This window comes from Chaetomium tenue (assembly GCF_020726465.1).
Source record: "Chaetomium tenue strain MPI-SDFR-AT-0079 chromosome Unknown F5144scaffold_1, whole genome shotgun sequence".
Taxonomy (NCBI): domain Eukaryota; kingdom Fungi; phylum Ascomycota; class Sordariomycetes; order Sordariales; family Chaetomiaceae; genus Chaetomium; species Chaetomium tenue.
In genome coordinates this window covers 4,263,633-4,278,743 of record NW_027117329.1, presented here as the reverse complement: position 1 = coordinate 4,278,743, position 15,111 = coordinate 4,263,633, and the positions used below count along the sequence as shown (strand labels likewise).

Sequence of the window (15,111 nt, the reverse complement as noted above, 5' to 3'; positions counted from 1 at the left end):
TGGGGGGGAGGGAGGGCAGGGGGAAGGGGGAGACGATTAGGAAGTATAGTGACGAGTTGATTGCGCTGGGGAGGACGAGCGTGCCGCGGGATGTGGCCGGGTTGGTGTCGTTTTTGGCGAGTCGTGATGCGGATTATGTGACGGGGCAGACGTTTGTGGTGGATGGGGGGATTATCTATACTTGAGGTGTGCAAGGTGTTTTGTCTATCACCCGGGAATTCAGATTTTGAGTTGAATCTATGGGATGGAAGGCACTGTGTACATGTGGGCTACATTTATTCCCGCGCAAGGACACAGAAACTTCTTTGCCGCCCCTTTCTACCTTACTGTTGTAAAGATACAAAGGTTCCTATGAGGGGGTCTTCAAGCCGAATCCCAGGCCGCCCTCCAGTGGAACTGGACACGAAGCGCCATGACCCTCATCACCATTACGGTATCGGGGGTGCCGAGGCATTTTATACCTTCCCCCACCAGCCGTGGAGTGTTGGCGAAAGCGAGATGGTATTCCAGTGGCGGTCTGGTATCTGGACAGCAAGCGCGAATGGGTTCTTATAACCCTCGGCTGCACCCCCAACAAGTATCTGGTAAAAGTTAGGAGGGGTACGATAGAGATCTACTCTGTAGAATAGGAGATATCAAGGCAGCCGTGACGGGGAAATAGTTCAGGTCGTAGGTTGGCTAGGAGTTGAGGAGTTGGGGAATGGCCGGGTCAGGGGTTAGTTAGGGTATAGCCTGCTCAATTCTGAGCATGAGATGCACGCCCGGAACGAACAGGTCCACGCCGAGGTTGAGAAGATGCGCTTAACCATGCAGCAAGCTGCCGAAAAGGCCTTCGAGGACTATGTGCGGCTTCCAGCTTCTTCTGTTGCATTGGCGGCGAAAGGTATGATGTGGCAGACCAGAAGGAGCTGGAAGCCGCCCATAATCCTCGAAGGCCTTTTCGGCAGGTCGCTCGTCCCTGTGATAACACGGTTTTGGTCGAGTCTCTGCCGCTTCGCTGATATGTTCAAAGGCAGCGACGCCTCCTCGGTAGCAACCGGTATGGAAACAGTTCGCCTCACTAGGTATTTTATTGAACTTCATAGGTACCATTGATACCTTGGGATGGACAGTTCACATGTTGGGATGGACAGTACTTTGTATTGGGACGGATAGTATTATATATTGGGATGGACAGGAACATCCATCTCAGGTAAACGTCCATCTTAAACCCTACTATCGGTCTGAGGTTTTAAACTATGCAAGTTCCTCCTCGGGAGAGTTATTGTCACAGCGCAACGTCAATCCTACCAGGACAACATCAGCGCGTGGCTCGTGACCGGTTCCCGCATGCACATGCACAACGCTCTCACCGCTCGTCGCACAGATGAAGGGCGTACCAGCCTTATCGCTCGCGTGCAGACCTTCCTCGCCGGCGCCCCCCTCGCCCGCTGCCTACCAGGCCCACCACGGAACCCACGTTGGAAAAGGTTCAAGATTGGATCCGAGAAGAAGCGGCAGAGGGCAAAACGCGCCCAGCCCATGGAACAGGGAAGAGCTCTGACAAGGCCATGGCGGGACTACAGTCCCAAATGGACAAACTCCGACTTACCGTCACGGTAAACTCAGACTCACAGTAAAACACATGCCAAGAGCGAAGTCGCCTCTAGTTTATGTGGAGGAAGACGGCGGTCTCGACATAACTCCACCATCGTTCTCGTCCAGCCAGCTCTTGACTGGTAGGTTGTTTCAATGCGGGTAAGACGGATAAATCTTCGCACTCGGTTGTACTTGGAGTAGCCGCTACATGTACTTTGGAGACCGGCTCCCATTTCTATGAGTATTACAGATTACTATTATCCGATACTGCAGCAACTCGACGCCGCTCCGTTATAGCTAGAACTATACATATAGTTCTCGACCAACCCCACCTCCTGCCATTACACATTACAGCGTTGATATACCAGATATTTTAGACTCAATTACAAGCCCTCCAACTTCTTCTGGGACGGGATTTGACTCTTCAGATGACTTTCCAAGCTGTGCTTAGCGAACGGGCTCTTCTGCCTCAGCACTCTTCCGTAGCGAAATAAAACCCACGGGGCCAGACAAAAGACCAGTGCAAAGCAGGCAACAACGGTGCCCGCAATGTTAGCCCCGAGAGCCGGGTACATACGGTTCGCCACGAGCGGCATAATGCCCGAGACCAAGGCGCGCACAAAGGCCAGGCCACAGAACGCGGACGCGGCATAGAGCAGGTAGGCGTCTGTAAGATAGGCGCTGAGTGTGTAGGACATCTCGTTGACGGCAAACCCAACCAACACCAGCGCTGCCGTAGGGACCAGCCAATGGACCTGGGGAGCTGCGGGTGGGATCGTCCAGGAGAACCATATCAGCCCAATGGCCAGCGCGGGCGCGGCGACGGCGAAGCCCATGATTTTATCTTCCCTGCAACAGAGTCAGCATTTTGCAAAGTTAACACACCGGGACAGAGATATGCTAACGGCTGTATCCTCTCTCCCCGCCGCAGGGCCTGACGGACGGCCCTCTGATCCCACAGCCGTGGTAGAAAGCCGAGCGCGATACCAGGCAAGAAGGCCAGGAAAACCATCGACGCGGTTGCGGGCGTAAAGCCGGCCGACATGGACAGATAAACATCCGGCAGCGACTCAGTAAAGAGGTAGATGATACCCGAAGACACGGCCCCGATGACCGTGACCATGATCACAATCGGCTCCGTCCCCAACAGCTTCAGCGGCTGCACAACCACCAGCTGGAGCAGCGCCCTCGCATCCGGCGCATCGTCAGGGTTGAACCACTCCAGACTCCCAACCCCCCCCTTCGCCTCCAGAACCTCAATCTTCCGCTTCAGCACCTGACTCGGCCTGCTCTCCCTTACCCCCAGCAAACACCCAAAACACACCGCCGTCACCGCGGCCGAAACATAAAAAATCCACCGCCAATCCCCACAAACCGCCAACAAACACGCCCCATACAACGGCCCCACGCACAGGCCCGCAATCGAGCCCGCATTCCACACAAAAACCAGCCACACGCGCTGCCCGCCGTCGAACATGTCGTGGATGCTGCCCGCCGTGACCACCGCCGGCACCGCCGACGTGAAGCCCGCCGCGAAGCGGCCGAGCCACACGGCCGAGACATGTGGGACGAGGCCGGTCAGCAGGCTGAAGATGCTGAAGAGCGCGCACGAGACGAGGTAGGGCGTTCGCCGCCCGATGAGCTCCGAGAGCGCGGGGGTGATGAGCCCGCCGAGGGCTTGGCCCAGGTTGTACCTGAGTCAGGGGGTTAGTGGGGGGTGGACTCGGGTGAGGTGCGTTTTGATAGGTAACTCTGGAGTGGTGAAAGGGGGGGTGGGGAGGTGGGTGTTTACATGAATGTGAAGGCCAGAATGGATGTCACTTTGTCGCCGCCATACTCGGGTTGCGCTGCGTGTGCTGCTGAGGTCTGTCATGGTTGCGCCCAACGGGGATGGTCAGCCATTTTTCAAAGTCCAAGGTTTCTGTAAGCACTAGACAAGTCGAGGTGGGCAGTGAAAAAGTAACTCACCCCGGCCGTGCTGACCACCGTGACAAAGAACTCGAGGAAGATGATGACGGTCGTGTCGAAAGTCTTCCTCGCGGCGCTCCAGTTCCGAGGATGGTCCTTGCTGTCCGGCAGCCAGCAAATCAACCCATCGCTATTCCGCTGGAGGCCCAGGCTTGTCAGTTGCTCGAGCTCTTGGTCCCCGTTGACCGTCTCTGCCCCGGAGATACTGCCTGGTTTCGACATTATGGATTCAGGGGGGCACTGATGGTCTAGGACCGGCGTCAAGAGTTGGCGGCGTGGTGATGAGCATGTTTCGATCTCTCCTGCTCGGGGACCGGGGACCCCTTTACACTTTTCTACGGAACCATTTCACCGCATGGGCTGCTAGGCATAGCACAATTCCAGATGTGCTGTCAGCACCCAGACCCCCCTCAACCCGCCGAGAAAATCTGGTGAAAAAGGTTTCAAAGAGGACCCAGTCTTATTGCGCGTCCAGCCGATCCAAGGTCACGTAACAGAATGAATTTTCAAACTCGGTTTCACCTCGGACTGACCGCTACTTCAGGGATCGGCCCCAACACGTCGATTTTTCCTGGATCCGTATATGAAATGATTGCACGGTCTTAGACCTCAGCTTCGGGCTGGGCCCAATCGCAGTGCCTTGGGAGGAACGACATAAAGGGAGAGAAGGATCTGGATTGACACATGGCAGGTGATATTCCCAGAAAAGGCTCTAACAAGTACTATTGTACAATCACATTATCAAAAGGGCTAGAAGGATTCCGCAGTCACACTCGTAGGGCTGGCTGAAGGGTGGAACTTCTGATGCGCACTTGCGTTCGAGGGCTGGGAAAGCCTCCGAGTGGTGGTTGAGCAAGAGGATCGCAGGATCCGTATTCAGTCATCCTTGGCCCGTACCAAAGACGAGTGAGCTTGGACACATACATATAATCACACGCCATGCCACCGTCACATCCGCCTGGCCTCACAATCATGGCCCAGTGACCCTGGACACAAGACCGAATCTACCGATTTTGCTTTCGCCACCATGACTCTGACCACCACCGACTCGAACCGTCCCTGGGGCACCAAGGCAGTCCCCGAGAATGGCGCCCATACCACCTTTACCGAGACAGACGAGGTGTCCTGGGGCAATCCAGAGCATACGGGCACAGCCTTTGACTTTCGAAGTGAGCCCCCCCCCCCCCCCCCCCTCCCCCAACACTACCCCCTCCCCATCCAAAACCCAAAACTAACCCCCCCACCAGCGGACGCCACCACCACCCCCACCCTGCGGCAACTAACCGCCCTCACCCACGCGACCCTCAACGACACCATCCTCAACGAAGACCTTACCACCGCCTCCCTCGAGCACCACATGGCGCACATCTGCGCCCGCGAGGCCGCCGCCTTCGTCATGTCGGGCACCATGGCCAACCAGCTGGCGCTGGGGGCGCTGGGCGCCCTGTGCGCGCAGCGGCCGTTCGGCGTGCTGGCGGACGCGTCGGCCCATGTGGTGTGTAATGAGGCGGGGGGGGTGGCGGGGTTGTCGGGGGCGACGGTGGTGGCTGTGAGGCCGGAGGTGAATGGGTTGTTTTTGACGGTGGGGGATTTGGAGAGGGGGGCGAGGTTGGAGTTGGATGGGGAGGGTGGTGGGGAGGATGGGGTTGGGGGTGGTGATGGGGGGTTGCCGTGGACGGCGTGTCCGACGAAGGTGGTGAGTTTGGAGGATACGGCGAATGGGAATGTGATTCCGCTGGCGGGGCTGCAAAGGATTAGGGAGTGGACGGCGAGTCGGGGGTTGCTGGTGCATATCGACGGGGCGCGGGTGTGGGATGCCGTGGCCTCGGGCCGGTCCGCGGGGACGCTGGCGGAGATTGCGGCGTGCGCGGATGTCTTGACGTTGTCTTTCTCCAAGGGGATCGGCGCGCCGATCGGAGCCGCGGTGGTGGGCTCGGCGGCGGTGATCCGCCGAATCAAGAGGTTGCGCCAGAGCATCGGCGGCGGTGTTCGGAAGACGGGGTTTCTGGCGGCCGCCGCGCGGGAAGCGGTGTTCGAAAACTTCGGGCCGGGGGATGTGGACGTCAGGGGGGTGTTCCGCATCACCCATGGGATGGCGGCGGTGGTGGCGCGCATGTGGACGGACAGGGGCGGGAAGTTGCTCCGCCCGGCTGAGACAAACATGGTCTGGCTGGATCTTCCGAGTGCCGGCGTCCCGGCTGAGACATTGAATGGCGTGGGTCTGCAACATGGCATCCTGATCGCCGCTCCGCGGATCGTCCTTCACCATCAGATCTCCGCCAAGGCGCTGGTGAGCCTGGAGCAGGTGTTTGAGGACGTTCTGGTTCGGCGGCAGACCGAAGTCGCGAACGGGCTGGGTGGGCTCCGTGTGAGGAGCAAAGGATGCGTCCAGAACATATGACAGGAAGACTTGATGGTCGGACAGTGTGTCAGCATCTGATGGGCAGGTAATGACTGTTCTGCTTCTTTCAACGAGGCGCCAACCATGAGAAGTTTTAACCGATCCTCGGCTTTCTCCTCACCCACACCTCTTTCTCGGCGGCCTGTGCCCCCCTAGTCTCGCGCAACTCAACCTCCCACACCTTGAGCTTGTAGTTCCCGCGGTCTGACCTGCCGGAAAAGAGGTCAAAGGACCAATTATGCTTTGGGCAAGTCAGCCCTGCGCTGAGGACAATACCAAAGTCCTCGATGTCGAACGGGATGCCCTGTGATAACGGGAAGGAGGAATGAGGGCATTGCTAAATCTCGTTAATACAATAATTCCTTCATGTTAGTAATTGCAAACATTGTTACCTACATGGTCTACTGCGTGAATCTTCCCCCGATATTTAAACACGAGAACCTGGTCGGTCAAGTCCTGGGCCGATTCGTCTGGGATCCCGAGTTCTGTCCGCTGGGAACTGTCTGTCCTGGGAACGTGGAAGACTTTGCACCCCGGTTTCGGATCCTCGCCAGGGCTGCTCCTGCTGCCACACAGCCGAGGCTCGCTCTCAATTTCGTGGGCTTCTTGGTTTTCATCAGATTCAAGTCCGACTTCGGGGAATGACGAGGCGACGCCGACCGAGAACCACTCTGATCCTGTTCGGGAGGGCCCTCGAAACGGACTGAGTAGAATATCCATTGTAGGTGCTATCGTGGATATTACTCAACGAGATCGGCGAGACCGTGGGGTGATAATTTTGATGTCTCTTTTTTTCAACTTCTCTAGTCGTGAGAGATTTCGGCGCTGCGGTTGAATAATCGAATTTAATACTCCAGATGTGGACCCTCACGTGCCTTTGATATCATCGATAGGAATAATTCAATCATTGATCGTGTAAGTCAGCCTCAATCCCGACTCCCGAGTTATCTTGCCAATGAAACGGATTATGATAATTTGGGTCTTAGTAATTGTATAAATTACTTAGAAATTCGTCAAATAAAAGAGCAGTGATAGCATGGATAAACACAACACATAGGTACCTGTTTAGAGATAATTAATGGTAATAAAATAAATATAAAAAGCTCACCACCAAGCCCCATTCGCCGGTCGAATGGAGGTTGATGGTTACGAAAACTCTGAAAATAGGGTTTTGCGCCGCGAGGGGGAGTTGAACCGGTCCTCTTTCGATTGGTGTCCAACCGGTCCTCCTCACAATACCGCTGAGCTAAACCGTTGTTCAACTTCAATTGTGAGGAGGCGGTGACAGTGTGTGCGCGGGAACTTGTATGTATAGCACTGGCAGGAGCGCGGTGGCAGGAAGGTGGGGGGATTCAAGGTTGAGATGGAATTGGGAGCAGGAAGGCACACAGGCCATACCAGGTGAATAGATACCTACCAGGCACACTTCACAGACGGCAATCACATCATACGCACGGGTGTAGGATAATGGCGAAGATAGAATGAGCTGGGAACAGCAAGAGGCCCAATACATGTAGGTGGAGGGACCCAACTAGTGGAGTAACGAAATGCTGCGGGAAATGTACCGACGCGCAGACATAGACAGAGCACTAGGCGCTCAGCGATTTATGAATCGTCGTTTATACCGCTTCCGTCACTTTTGCTAAGCGTATCTCGACGACGTCATCATTTTCAACAGGACGGTGCAAGAGCATGTACAATATGTGATAACGATCTTGACGCTATCTGAGGACATTAACCTAAGAATCAACTATAATCACATTTTCTGACTTCCAGTCGTGCACTGCCAGATAGCTCACCCAAAAGAAAAAAAAAGAAAGAAGAAAGAAAAAGAAAAAAAGGCCAGGGGCGGTTGCCCAGCGCGGCGGGGATCGTCGTATAGCCATGACTGCTCGTCCCATATAGTGGCTAGAAGCTATAGCCTATAGGGAGGGGAGGCATAGTTCTCTATATCGCCGGTGTGGGAGGGGGGAAGACGGTAGTGTTCGCGTTGCCAGCCTATGCACAGCCGGACAGCTTGACCATTGTCATCCAACCACTGCGCACACTACTCCGGGACACCGCTCGGCGGCTCCTGGACTGGGGCATCAAGGCCCTGGTCTGGGAGGGGGAACCGCCGAGCGGGGACTACAGTGTGGTCCTCGTCTCCCCAGAGGCCATGGAAGGGGATGCGTGGGACCGCTTCGTCCGTACGAACCAGGGGCAGTATAAGCTGGACAGGATCATCTTGGACGAGGCGCAAGAGGTCCTGGCCTCTCGAGACTTCCGGCCCCGGGCCTTTGATCTTGTTAAAGAGCGGATGGATAAGATCAGTAACACACAAATCTTCCTGACGGGGACCCTCCCCGTTACCCTGCAGGCCGAGTTCCTGCAGGTGTTAGACCTGGATCCCGACCTAGTCCAGGTCGTTAGGACCCCGACGACGCCGCGACATGTACGATTCGAATACCGGGCAACCAGCAGGGTCCTAGAGGAGCTTATTAATACACTATATAGCCAGCTACAAGCCTCGCTGGACGTAGCTATTATGCCTGTATGTATACATGTAGGTAGGTACCTACCAAACACCGCAAAGCACAACGACGACCACTACCTACCGATGTTCACTCAACACAGATAGAACCCTACCTATTTCTGCATTACCCCTTTTCCCTCTCCTTTCCATCTCAAATCTAACATCACAGCCACAAGATGCTATGAATCCAACTTGCTCGTCTGTACTCTCAACGTCAGCTGTTGTGTTGCTTGTGTCGTGAGTCATTCGAGAAGAGACTATACTATTCCCCTCAAGATCGTTAAACAGGCGCTTATGAGTTCGAAATTAGGGATTGTATCGACTTTGTTAACCCCCTAATAATCCCTGATGGACGTTGATAGGAGGAAATGGGGGTTGGAAAGGCTTCACGAGAAGAGTACCTATGCACAATCGAGATCCCAAGTCCCGCAATTAAATTCCGGGCAGAGGAAGTTTATGCATTGCAACGGTAAGTTACAGCGGGGGAGTAATTGCCGAATTATCCATATAACCGGCGTGTTTCCAGGCAAGTGGTCGCTTCTCTAGGCGCCCCAACCGGGGTTTTCCCACCAACCTCGGCACCCCCTTTTCCCTGTATCATGCCCTCATCATACCCTCATCTGGAATCGGAGGACCGGAGCCAGCTTCTTGAGTGGTTACGTATATCTCGGGCGAGGGCCAGCGATCATCAACCCATCACTCGTGCGCCTCGCTCTCGCCCACATTATCCAGGAACAAAGCCATAGATCTTCACTTTGGTACCGGGTACGGACCGGAGGGGGCCATAACGATCGGCATTCCGATGTGGGGAAATATATTGGCCCCAGGTTCCCGGGCCTCAAAGCAACACTCTCCCAGCACAAGTTGAAACAACATGACGCCCCCGGGGGGTGTTCGTCATAGCCGCTCAACTCAGAAGGCAGATGGGTAACACAACCGGGTAGAAACCCAGATTTCTGATCCGAGAGGAAAAGCATATAAAACCGGCCCGGGAACTCCCTCAGCCGCTACTCTCCTAGAGATCTCCACATCGCCACGACGCACGAGACCTAGGCCCAGTCACAGTATCACCAACCTTCACAGCCAACATGAAGACCACCCTTTCTGCGCTGGCCCTTGTGGCTCTCTCCTCTGCCACCCCCGTCTCCCTCAAGGAGCGCCAGGGCCAGAGCACCGGCGACGGTCCGTTTGCGCCAGCGGTATGTCACCAACATCAAATAACCATGTCCAACCAAATCCACACTGATCTCAACTAACGTGCCTACCTCCCACCCCCACAGGGCTACTACACCTCCAACGCCCTGCAAGGCCACACCTTCTACGCGCCCAAAGAGATCCCCGAGGGCACCAAACTCCCCGTCATGCTCTGGGGCAACGGCGGATGCTCCGCCGACGCCACCGGGCAGGCCCCCTTCCTGACGCAGCTCGCATCGCACGGCGTGCTCGTCATCGCGAGCGGCACGCCGGGCGGGCAGGGCAGCACGACGGCCGACGTCATGAAGCAGTCGATCGACTTCATCAGCACCAACGCGGGCCAGGGCGATTTCGCCAGCGTCGACGCCTCGCGCATTACCGCCGCCGGCTGGAGCTGTGGTGGTGTGGAGGCTTACGCCCAGATCTGGGATGATCGCGTCCAGAGTGTGGGGATCTGGAGCTCCGGGCTGTTGACGAACTATACGGCGGCGGAGAACTTCCGCAAGCCGGTGTTTTTCTTCCTGGGTGGGCAGAGTGATATTGCGTTTGGTAACGGCGAGCGCGACTACAATGCCATGCCGGCGGGTGTCCCCAAGTGGAAGGGTAACTTGGATGTTGGCCACGGCGGTACCTATACCGACTTTAACGGCGGCAAGTTTGGTGTTATTGGCGGCCACTGGGTGGAGTGGACCATGCGTGGCAACAGCTCGGCGTCTGCATACCTCACGGGTGATGGTGCGAAGGCCGATGGCTGGCAAGTGGTCTCGGCGGACTTGGACAAGTTCAGCGTTGAGCCGATTGCTTAAGGATGGGTATATGAATAGGGGCTGGAAGACTCTATCAGAGGTGTTGTATGTTCGATTGTTCGATTGCAGAGCACAACTACTTTTTCAAATGACCGTGATTGATTGCAATAGCCAAACTGAGAACATAACATCGACGAGGTCCTGCATCTCCCGAGTCCTGCTTGGGCCGAGCCGGCTATTGTGGCCGACGCCGTATACGGTAAAGCATGCGGGAACGCCTGAGGGGGGAGCAAGGGAAGAGGGAAGACAAACACGGAAATGTAGCTCTTTTGCCTAAGACTACTAGTCGGTACCCAGCTGGGCTCGGCCAATCCGATACGCTGATTGGGGCGCATGTTGCCGGCTGTTTTCCCCTGTTGTTCTCCATGGTTATCCGCGTGTCTTAGCCGCTTGTTTACTAGTCCGGACCGTTGGTACCTGCAGTTAGTAATCTCGGGTCCAGGAACCGGGCTGTAAACGGGAGGTCGGCCCAGGAACAAACCTGCTGGCAGCTGCATGAGTACTACTCCATCAGCAAGTAGTAATCATATCGTCCCATGGACCCGGTTAGCTTCTGCATTGCAGCGTGCGGAGAAGAGCCACGGCCATTTAAGGCCATGACGCCCGCCGTGGATGTTGTTGGGCCAGAGCCAGGGCACTTGCACTGTCGCTTGTCTGTCCAAAGTTTTCCAAGATGGCGCCCCTTTCGCTTCGGGCCCTCTCGCTGCTCGCGCTCACGGGAGCCGCGGCGGCGGTGACCCTGTCGGTCGCCAACTCTGGCGGCAATGATACGTCCCCGTACATGTATGGCATCATGTTCGAGGACATCAATCAGAGCGGTGACGGCGGGTTGTAAGTTCTGTCGCGGCTTTCCCTGATACGCTTGCATGGTGCTCAACTAAAGTCCTTAGGTACGCCGAGCTGATCCGCAACCGAGCATTCCATAATAGCTCCCTCGAGGCCTGGAGCGCCGTGGGGGATAGCACTCTCGAGGTCGTAACCTCTCCACCGTTATCGGATGCCCTGCCTCGCTCGGTCAAGGTCACGAGTGGAAAGGGAAAGGCGGGCTTGAAGAACGCCGGCTACTGGGGAATGGACGTCCAGAAGACCGACGAGTATAGCGGCAGCTTCCACTCGTACGGCGCCTACGACGGAAAGTTTACCCTCTCCCTGGTGTCGGACATCACCAATGAGACCCTGGCCACCACCAAGATCAAGTCCAGGTCGATGGAGCACGCCTGGACCGAGCACAAGTTCGAGCTTCTCCCGACCAAGAGCGCGGCGAACAGCAACAACAGCTTCGTGTTGGAGTTCAGCCCCTGCCACCAGACCACGCTCCAGTTCAACCTCATCAGCTTGTTCCCGCCGACGTATAAGAACAGGCCCAACGGCATGCGCCGAGAGCTCATGGAGAAGCTCGCAGACCTCAAGCCCAGTTTCCTTCGGATTCCAGGAGGCAACAACCTGTAAGTGCCCTAGAGGAACAAGTAGGCGCTTGAGAGACACTAAGCTTAGCAAACAACAGCGAGGGCAACTATGCCGGCAACTACTGGAACTGGTCAAGCACACTCGGCCCGCTGACCGACCGGCCCGGTCGTGACGGCGTGTGGACGTACGCCAACACGGACGGCATCGGGTTGGTCGAGTACATGCACTGGGCCGAGGACCTCGACGTGGAGGTTGTGCTGGCAGTCGCCGCGGGCCTGTACCTGAACGGCGATGTGGTACCGGAGGAGGAGCTGCACGTCTTCGTGGAGGATGCGCTGAACGAGCTCGAGTTCCTCATGGGCGACGTCTCGACCCCTTGGGGCGCGCGCCGCGCTAAGCTCGGCCACCCCGAGCCGTGGAACATCAAGTACGTCGAGGTCGGCAACGAGGACAACTTGTGGGGCGGCCTCGACTCGTACAAGAGCTACCGGCTGAAGACGTTCTACGAGGCCATCAAGGCGAAGTACCCTGACATCTTCATCTTTTCGTCGACCGACGAGTTTGTGTACAAGGAGTCGGGCCAGGACTACCACAAGTACACCCGGCCGGACTACTCCGTGTCCCAGTTCGACCTGTTTGACAACTGGGCCGACGGCCACCCCATCATCATCGGAGAGTGAGTGAACGGCGACCCCCACCTCCCCTTAACACGAGATCGCAAGCTAACAAGTCACCCTCAGGTATGCGACCATCCAGAACAACACGGGCAAGCTCGAGGACACGGACTGGGACGCGCCAAAGAACAAGTGGTCCAACTGGATCGGCTCCGTCGCCGAGGCCGTCTTCATCCTTGGAGCCGAGCGCAACGGCGACCGGGTCTGGGGCACCACCTTTGCGCCGATCCTCCAGAACCTCAACAGCTACCAATGGGCCGTAAGTACCAACCCCAACCCCTAGAGCGCCCCCCTCCCCCCTCACAAACACCATACTAACCCCCGGCACACAGCCCGACCTAATCTCCTTCACCGCCAACCCGGCCGACACGACCCCCAGCGTCTCCTACCCCATCATCCAACTCCTCGCCTCCCACCGCATCACGCACACCCTCCCCGTCAACAGCGCCGACGCCTTCGGCCCAGCCTACTGGGTGGCTGGTCGCGGCGCTGACGACGGGTCGTACATCCTCAAGGCGGCCGTGTACAACAGCACGGGGGGTGCTGATGTGCCCGTGAGGGTGCAGTTTGAGGCGGGGGGTGGTGCTGGTGGTGGTGATGGGAAGGGGAAGGGGAAGGGTAAAGGGAAGGGGGGAGAAGGTGGTGAGGGTGTGAAGAAGGGTGATCGCGCGCAGTTGACGGTATTGACGGCGCCGGAGGGGCCCTGGGCGCATAATACGCCGGAGAATAAGGGGGCGGTGAAGACGACGGTGACGACGTTGAAGGCGGGGAGGGGTGGGGTGTTTGAGTTTAGTCTGCCGGATTTGTCGGTGGCGGTGTTGGTGGTGGAGGGGGAGAAGTGAGGTTGTTGTGTTGTTGCGGTTGAGGTTAACGCTGCTGGTGGTGTAGTGCGGCGTCCTTGGAGTTGTTGGAGTAAGGTAGTCGTAGTAGCTGGGGTGGTGGTGGTAATAGCTGGGCATCCCGTTCTTCCCGCTTGAGGTCCATATTTGAAGTTGATGTTGTTGCGGCGACTCACTCACATCCTGCCGGATGAGTCCCTCGATAACCAGGCCTTGCCATGGTCATCTCTGGATTCTTTCTTGTTCCTCCCCCCCGCCCCTCACGTATGCCTGACCACCACCGTACCTGAGTTCTGCCACAGAACCCCCCCCTCTCACATCTTTCCCGAATCTGCCCACCATCTCTGCAAACTGTCGGGTACTTTCCACTGATCATATAATGTGGTCGGCTTTGAGCGGGTAGGTTCTTGCTTCACTCCAGGCACCATTAGTTCAGACGAACATGGTGTTGTTGGAGGTTGGCAGACAGGGATTGGTCTTGGCTGGGGACGCGCTCAAAGTTTTTCTGGTGGAAGTTGTTGTTGCTTGCTGCTGGCTCGGTGAGTCATTTTGGTTGACTTCGGTTCTTGTGTTAGTTTTATTTTTATTTTATTCTCCCCCCTTTTTTCTTGTGTTTATTTCGTTCCTGCTGAGCGACGGGTCTGTCGATTGCGTGATCCGACTTGGAGTGCATGTTCTGAAGAGAAACCCTTTGCCGATGCCCTCTAATCACTAAATTGGTCATCCAGTGGTTCATGCCCCCCGCCCTTTTACCTTTTCGTGGGATGTTACCCTTCGTGTATATTTTGAGTGACCCAGATGCTCTTTCCGTTTCTTGAGGATGTGATGTGGTGTCAAAAAGGCGTGTCAAAAAAGTGGGTCGCCATAAGCAGGTACCGACCCAACTTCAGGGGCTTTTCTGGCGCTTCCACGCCTGGACCACAGGCAGTCATCGTGAGACTCGGGCAGTAAGGGTCCCTGTTTGTTTCACCACCAGATTGCCAGGGCTGGCTCGGAATAAGCTATGCTATGAATAACACGGGGGTTTTGATGGGCTTAGAATTGACCGAGTGGTAATGTTGATTCTGGAAGATGTGCTGCAGGGACGAACAGACCGCCCAACCGCGCATCACAATCAACCAGACAGGCTAGGGAGAAACGCATAAATGGCCTAACCCAGGGTGCCAGGCTCCTTTAAGCTGCTTTATGCGTCTACTGCTGCTGCCCGACCGTGATTCATGATAGCCCTTTCTTTACCAGCAAAGTCTGATCTCAGTCTGTCCTGCGGTACTTGCGACGGTACGAGCTTCTTACGGGTTCCACTATGGTTTCGGCACGGGGGTGGCTCAGAAAGTCAACGCCGCGTCGTAGTGTTTCCAGTTTTGGTAGTCTGTTGGTGAGGTGAGCTTCCTCGAGAGTGACGTACTAGGCTCCCACAGGGCCCTGGAGCTGCCGTCACGTGTTGAGCTCAGGCGGGGTCCGTTTGAGTGGCCGTGCCAGCCCAAATTTCACTGGTCGCCCGCCCACGCATCCCGCCTTGTGTTGTCGCTTCGCTGCGCTTCGGCCTTGCCCCTTCCCTCATTTCCAACTTTGCATCCAAAACCGGTCACTTCGCCCACTCTCGTCCTCTTTCCAAAACATCGAGCGACTGAACCACATCGCAAACTTTTTTGCAACCACTTTCCACCCCACCAACTTCCCCGCGAAGCATCCTCCTGTCGGCATCCCGCCATCCACTACATTCCACGAG

General features: G+C 56.4%; 4 protein-coding genes across 4 annotated transcripts; 2 read left to right on the top strand and 2 right to left on the bottom strand.

The window, feature by feature from the left end:
* Positions 1–1,961: 1,961 nt before the first annotated feature.
* On the bottom strand, positions 1,962–5,994 carry F5144DRAFT_637732 (major facilitator superfamily domain-containing protein; the record flags this gene model as incomplete). Its single annotated transcript, XM_066792672.1, has 7 exons — positions 4,779–5,994; positions 4,595–4,671; positions 4,346–4,550; positions 3,547–3,881; positions 3,371–3,444; positions 2,484–3,272; positions 1,962–2,427 (listed from the first exon to the last, which is right to left on the bottom strand). Exons 1-7 carry the CDS (start codon positions 5,779–5,781, stop codon positions 1,962–1,964), a joined length of 2,949 nt encoding a protein of 982 aa, XP_066648961.1. The 5' UTR covers positions 5,782–5,994.
* F5144DRAFT_55979 (uncharacterized protein) lies at positions 5,995–6,821 on the bottom strand. The gene is made up of 2 exons (XM_066788169.1): positions 6,344–6,821; positions 5,995–6,284 (listed from the first exon to the last, which is right to left on the bottom strand). The coding sequence occupies exons 1-2, from the start codon at positions 6,665–6,667 to the stop codon at positions 6,042–6,044; spliced, it is 567 nt and encodes a 188-aa protein (XP_066648960.1). The 5' UTR covers positions 6,668–6,821; the 3' UTR covers positions 5,995–6,041.
* A 2,637-nt stretch (positions 6,822–9,458) lies between these two features.
* F5144DRAFT_55937 (uncharacterized protein) lies at positions 9,459–10,565 on the top strand. Its single transcript, XM_066788136.1, has 2 exons — positions 9,459–9,661; positions 9,743–10,565. Exons 1-2 carry the CDS (start codon positions 9,551–9,553, stop codon positions 10,460–10,462), a joined length of 831 nt encoding a protein of 276 aa, XP_066648959.1. The 5' UTR covers positions 9,459–9,550; the 3' UTR covers positions 10,463–10,565.
* Positions 10,566–11,135: 570 nt separating this feature from the next.
* Positions 11,136–13,643, top strand: F5144DRAFT_637728 (glycoside hydrolase superfamily; the record flags this gene model as incomplete). Its single annotated transcript, XM_066792671.1, has 5 exons — positions 11,136–11,293; positions 11,353–11,907; positions 11,967–12,545; positions 12,610–12,802; positions 12,876–13,643. The coding sequence occupies 5 exons, from the start codon at positions 11,136–11,138 to the stop codon at positions 13,383–13,385; spliced, it is 1,995 nt and encodes a 664-aa protein (XP_066648958.1). The 3' UTR covers positions 13,386–13,643.
* Positions 13,644–15,111: the final 1,468 nt, after the last annotated feature.

Excerpts from the sequence above, each read along its gene's own strand:
- F5144DRAFT_55937 (XM_066788136.1), top strand. The coding sequence starts at position 9,551 with ATGAAGACCACCCTTTCTGCGCTGGCCCTTGTGGCTCTCTCCTCTGCC. Across the intron at positions 9,662-9,742 it reads ACGGTCCGTTTGCGCCAGCG|GGCTACTACACCTCCAACGC; the intron begins GTATGTCACCAA and ends CCACCCCCACAG.
- F5144DRAFT_55979 (XM_066788169.1), bottom strand. The coding sequence starts at position 6,667 with ATGGATATTCTACTCAGTCCGTTTCGAGGGCCCTCCCGAACAGGATCA. Across the intron at positions 6,285-6,343 it reads AGATTCACGCAGTAGACCAT|CAATGCCCTCATTCCTCCTT; the intron begins GTAGGTAACAAT and ends AACGAGATTTAG.